Below are 5,985 nucleotides of genomic sequence, written 5' to 3'. Positions count from 1 at the left end.
CAAGTGGCGACTTTAAGGGGATTAACTTTGACAGTTGAATGGACCATTGTTAATGCATCCGCTCTTAAATACATAGACGCGCGACTATGTGACTACGATCACGTTTGATTCACTCGTGATCAGATCTAAAAATAACTAAAAATGTCATAGCTCCGAGCATTTAGGAATAATACACTAATGGTTTGTGTCATTTGGATTCGGGTCGCCGAGGAGTCAACAAGTAATATTTTTTATTGAATGTATAAATAAGAATTTATTATAAACATAAAAATATAATCAAGCCGTTTGTATTTTTTTAAGAGACTTTATTCGAACAATGATTTTATTAATTGATATGTGTAGTTAAGCACGTATTTATACAAAGGTTATCTGTAGTTATAATAATGGTGATTATCTCCCCGTCTAGGGCCGAGGACCTGACCTTCAATGTCCGCGATTCAAGCCCTAAGATCGTGTATACAAGTCAGCTCCGTATACTTCCGGGAGATATTATTTCTATTTATAACGTAATAATGTCATTCTTAAAAAAGAATCCAAAATGGCCGCCGCGCGTCTGTTATTCAACACGGCCGCCGCGTATGTGTAGTAAGGTCATTTCTTCTATGCAAATGAGTAACTATCAATAGAAAACAAAATGGCCGCCGCGCATGCGCATTCGTGGCCCTAAAGAGACGCATATACTACTAATATCTACTAAAATTAATCACGTTTTACTTGTAGTAAATTAAAAACAATATATCGTTATGGAGATTAATGTAAATATAACGCAACATTGACTTTGACATATTTGTTGTTTAAAATGTTGTTTTAGGAAACAAACTCCTTTTGTGAAAAAGAGGCAGAAAAGCAACTGGAAACAATACAACAAGCCTTAACACAGGACAGGAGCAAAGTATCTTTCTTTAAAAAAAAATTGCGAAAAAAAAGGATCTGTTTATACGCTGTCCAATGGCAACAATGTCTTTACTTATATATTAAAAACAAGTATTTGACGATTTAGACAAAACAGAACAAACACATATTTCAAACTGATTTTACTGCTTGCTGTAAGTAGTTTTTATGCAAGCTCAATGATAAAATTAAGCATTTATCTTAAAATAAGCAAAGTGCTATATTATCTGGCAATAAAATTAAAAACTTGTGGCTTATATATTTCATTAAGAAACATAGAATCTACGGAATTTAATTATTTTAGATGCAAGAGGATTCCAGAAAACAACTATGTTTCACAAGAATAAACAACAAGTTGAAAGAATGTAGAAAAGCTATAGCTGTATTTTCTGGTGATCAAGTATATAAGGTACTGTATAATGAACATTGCAGATTTCTTAATACCTTATACAAAACTTGGTGGTGGTGGTTGTGATAGTTTACCCTCCGGATTACGACAGATAGCCACATTGAATTTACCAGGCCCGGATTTCACTAACGTTCTCAAAGTCTAAATCTCAGGTCAAACTTTTCAGCTCAGGAGATTTTTCTCAACTCAGAAATTAAGATTGAGATTTTTCTCAGTTTGACTATCACTAAATTTAATATTTGAGATTTTTCTCATATATATTGAGACAATGTTTGGCTGTCCCAGATTATGTCTCAGTGAAGCTAAATTATTGTTCTCGGGGGTATTTTTACTTTCTGCATGGTTATTTTGATAAATAAACATAATTCACCTTTTTTGCAATAAAGTCCCTATTAATTTCATATATTAAGTAATTTATTGACTGATTATTGTGAGTGACATCATGCGCTCTAATTCATAACGTCATGAAATTATGACGTCACAATAATCATATTAAACATGATTTATTTGATTTTGTTTCGTTTTCATTTATAATACATGACTGTACAGTTTGCAAAAAATTATGAAGATCTACATTCATTCTTGATAAATTATTTTCATTAGCATAAAAATATTCACACCTTTGATTCTTGGTGTTTTCGTTGTTGTTGTTGTTGTTGTTGTTTTTTGTTTTTTTAAATAAAAGAAGAAAGATATATCTGCAGTGATTTTCCTACTTATATAACAGACTCTTCCACATTTAAATTTTCTTTAAAATCATAAAGTTTTCCCAAAAATCAAGAGGCCAAGGCCTCTTCTTAATACAGTGAGAAAAAACACTGATCTGTAATCATTAATGTGATAAATATGCAAACCATTTCCCTGAACATCGCGTCATCAAAATAGCAACTATATACTTTGTAACAAAAAAGGAAAACTCCTATCAACAATATACACTAAGATTAAATTGTTTTTAAAATAGAAAAAAAACAGTCTCTGTTGAGAAAATGCTCTATTGTTGAGAAAAGTGAAAGCCAACTTGAGATTTTTTTTCAATATCGAGACAATCTTAAGTTGAGATTTATCTCAGTTTGAGAACGTTAGTGAAAGCAAGGTCAGAGCACAATTAAGCCACTGCATCGTTTCTGAATAAACTGTCAAGTCGTATACCAATAGAAGTTGCCTTCACTTTCGCAAGAAATTAATTACTTTTGTACATGTCAGGGTAGGGGTTCATTGATCAATCACAACGAACGTGACCTGCGGTGTCCGGGAATCGAACCACAGGTCGCCCGATTCACAGTCCAACGCTCTACTGGACGTGTGTTTTGTATTATTTTTATCGTTAGTACGTCATTAGTCAGGGTCACAGTTGTATAAGATATGATATGTTACAACTAAATAGCTTGAATTTACATTTACGTAAACTTACCTTGAGCAGATGCTGACATATATTGTCCTCGACTTTGCAGATGGCAAGCAAAAGAAAAACATTTTTGCCCCGTAAAGTTAAATGAATTCAATCTTTTTGTGGCTGACAAGTAACTGTTTTATACTGTAGAATTTGGATCACTGTAACAATTGAAACTATAATTATTGTAATATTTCTAGGATTTTTGACCCATAAATATCATTACACAGACACTAATTACCTTTGTTGCATTTAAGGTTATTATGTCAAGGTCAACTGTTGTTTTGTAACAGTTTCTAATCTAAATATACAAGATCGTTAACACTGCATATAGTTGGGGTCTTCAACGGCCAGACATTAGCACCATGTTATATTTCATGTAGTCAAGAGTCACGACCAAATGTTTAGATATCATCCTTGTTTACGATTTTTTGAACTATATCTCGTAGTAGCCTAGTCTGGAGTTTCCTCCCTTACAATAAGTGTAGGCAGGGAAGTAGTCGCTCTTTTCGTGTAGTGGTGAAGGGAGTATATCGGTGATGACGGTTGTAGTAAATAGTTATTGTCGCGGTTATACATAAACAGAAATGTGATTTTGGTAGGATATCCAAAGGGAATAGAAACAAGAGATAATATGATTATTAATTAACACTCGATGGTATTGTTTGATTATAATAATATTGTGTTGTTGTTGTTGCTTTAATTTCATTTGTTTTAAATTTCAGAAATACCTTGACGAACTGAAGCATTCTAATACGGATACTGCTAGAAAAGCACAAACTGTTCCGCATTTCCTGGAGGCATGTTTCAAACTATGCTGGTTAATGGCAGTAAGAAACATCTTATCATTTTGTGAAAGTAGTTTTTTATGTCTCTTGCATAACATACTCAACACCTTTGTTTGATAAATATTAGAAAAAAGCATATTTAGCATTCTATCAGTAAAAGTATAAATTTCAACGAGAGAAAAACAATGTGATACTGTTCGAAAACTCATGCCAATTTAATTGGATTTCGTAATCGTAGGCATCACTTGACTATTTATGCCATGTCTATTTTTATTCTTTATTTTTTCTCTTTATCTTTTTTTTTTCCATATCCACAACATGGTATCGCAAATCTAAAATATATCTTGCAGGTTCAAGATCCGCCTCTTGCTTTTAGTCCTAGTATCAGGCGCGGAGATGTTTTCGATACGGAATTATTCAGAATATATATAAAGAAAGGAACACGTGTGGCGTATGTTGTATGGCCCGCTCTTTTACTGCACAAAGAGGGTGAAGTTATTTGTAAAGGAGTTGCTGAAGGGATGCCAAATCTTTTCCATCAACCACAAAATGCACCAAACATGTATTATGCTATTAAAGGCCATTTTGTAAGCCATCGGTCTGATACCTTCACATACCAATACTACAGGCGACCAGATGACGTGTAAGCAGTTGGTAACATAACAGTCATTGGCAGCGAAATGGCTGATGGCAATAAGTCTGATACCAGTTATCGACCATTTATCAAATAAACCAACACATTCTTACCCCATTTCTACGCAGAGGCATAATGTACGCAAATTGAGTAGCGACATAAGTGATACCAAGCAGAATCTTCGCACATGCTGGCCGAAAGATATACCAAAGATTTACAGACACGGAGGATACTCAGCCACCGTACAACTATAATCCTTTCCAATATTTGTTAGCTCCGACATTCTGTCACGTTATCAGCCTAAAGTCAGTAATACAACAACCATCTGAAAATGAAGAAGACCAGAAATCTGATAATAACTGAACTACCATTTCTTTAAAACGTTTATATCAACAATGTGCCTTACATAAGGTATATGTATTTTGTGCTTTACATTAGGTATATGTGTTTTCATTTTAAGAAAATTTTGAAGCTCACATGTCCAATTAAATAAGTGTAGAAAATAGTGTTTAAATTTAACCGTCCATTTGATGAACATCGTTTCCAATAGAGTACAGCTACTTTATATTTAAAAAAATATATTGACATGTTTTGAAAATATCACATTTATCTAATTATTTTAAATGTTCAACATCAATTAATTGTTATCTCAAGCATCAATTCATTTTCATGAATCAAAGTATTTTGCTATAAATATATAAAAATTCTTTAAATTCATTTCATTTACATTTAGCTTTACCATTTCCATCGTAATCATTATAGTTGTTCATCTTCTCATGCAAAAGTACATTTGCAATTAATGATCGGGTGAGTTCATTAACAAAACTATAAATCAATAAATATAGAAACTGTTTAACATAGTTCTTATTTGTATTTTTATTCTGCTTGCGTTTTATCAATGCTATTACATTCCTTTGTAAATAAAACAAAGGCCATGTTGTTATTCTATCAATTTATTTCTATGTTACGTAACACATGTAATAACTCAGAGTTTTGAATTTATTCATTTCCAAGATAACTCTAACAATGTATCTTATATTCTATGCACTGACATTTCTTCTCACTTCGGAATCCAAGACTAATGAAAGTCACCCTGAAATAAATAATAAAATATAATCATTATAAAATACATAATAATTATTCAAGAATACAAGTTATTGAGATTACATAAAATATATCCTTCTCAACCTTTATATATGTCATCATTCAATTGAAAAATAAAGTATATTGTTTGGACGTGCCGGTCGGTCCTTAAATTAAAAAACATACAATAATCTTTATCTCAATTAAAATATAACTGTTACTATTTTGTTATTAAAAAAATAAAAAATACGTGTAGAGCTAGCCGGTTCTAGTATTTAACAAATATTGTTGATTTGATTTTGGAAAATATTTTGGCAGTCGACAGTAAAGATATCTCTTGGTGTAGTTTATTTGTTAGTTTACAATTCGCGAATTTAACAATCAGCCCTCGTATTGTTAAAACTGTATCTATTGGACCTAAGACAAATCGATAAAAACTGCGTGCATTCAAATGTAAATGCTTTTATTCCATTATATATTTTCCAATATTTGTTGAATGTGTATTTAGACTTAATTATCAAAACCAAAAAAAAAAACATGCAACACGATAGTAAACTTTAATTTAACACTGAATTTACAAATAAAGTTGTCTGTAAATAAACATACATTTTCATCTGCAAAGTACATTTCACGCTCTACAATTTCAATCTGACGCCGAGCCATTATCTTACAGAAATGCATGGTGTTCTGTAATGTAAATAAGAAAAATATTCAATGAGCTTTTTTGCATGAATGATGTACTTAAGTACCGATTTTGAAATTAATTTACTAAATATATTGCCACAGTAAA

The 5,985-nt window shown here is 31.8% G+C and overlaps 1 protein-coding gene across 1 annotated transcript; it reads left to right on the top strand.

Annotated features, from left to right (window-relative positions):
* Positions 1–702: 702 nt before the first annotated feature.
* Positions 703–4,658, top strand: LOC132758386 (uncharacterized). Its single transcript, XM_060750060.1, has 4 exons — positions 703–892; positions 1,196–1,300; positions 3,416–3,520; positions 3,829–4,658. Exons 2-4 carry the CDS (start codon positions 1,196–1,198, stop codon positions 4,123–4,125), a joined length of 507 nt encoding a protein of 168 aa, XP_060606043.1. The 5' UTR covers positions 703–892; the 3' UTR covers positions 4,126–4,658.
* The last annotated feature ends 1,327 nt before the right edge of the window (positions 4,659–5,985 follow it).

The sequence above is a fragment of the Ruditapes philippinarum genome, unplaced genomic scaffold (assembly GCF_026571515.1).
Source record: "Ruditapes philippinarum isolate M1 unplaced genomic scaffold, ASM2657151v2 ctg13724_1_1_1_1, whole genome shotgun sequence".
In the NCBI taxonomy this organism is placed as follows: Eukaryota; Metazoa; Mollusca; class Bivalvia; order Venerida; family Veneridae; genus Ruditapes; species Ruditapes philippinarum.
Note: the sequence above shows the minus strand (reverse complement) of the source record. Positions and strands in the feature narration are given on the sequence as shown.

What these genes read in the sequence shown, in the direction of transcription:
- LOC132758386 (XM_060750060.1), top strand. Translation starts at nt 1,196, where the DNA reads ATGCAAGAGGATTCCAGAAAACAACTATGTTTCACAAGAATAAACAAC. An exon ending in CTGGTGATCAAGTATATAAG is followed by an intron (nt 1,301 to 3,415) that starts GTACTGTATAAT and finishes TTTAAATTTCAG; the next exon opens with AAATACCTTGACGAACTGAA. An exon ending in AACTATGCTGGTTAATGGCA is followed by an intron (nt 3,521 to 3,828) that starts GTAAGAAACATC and finishes TATATCTTGCAG; the next exon opens with GTTCAAGATCCGCCTCTTGC.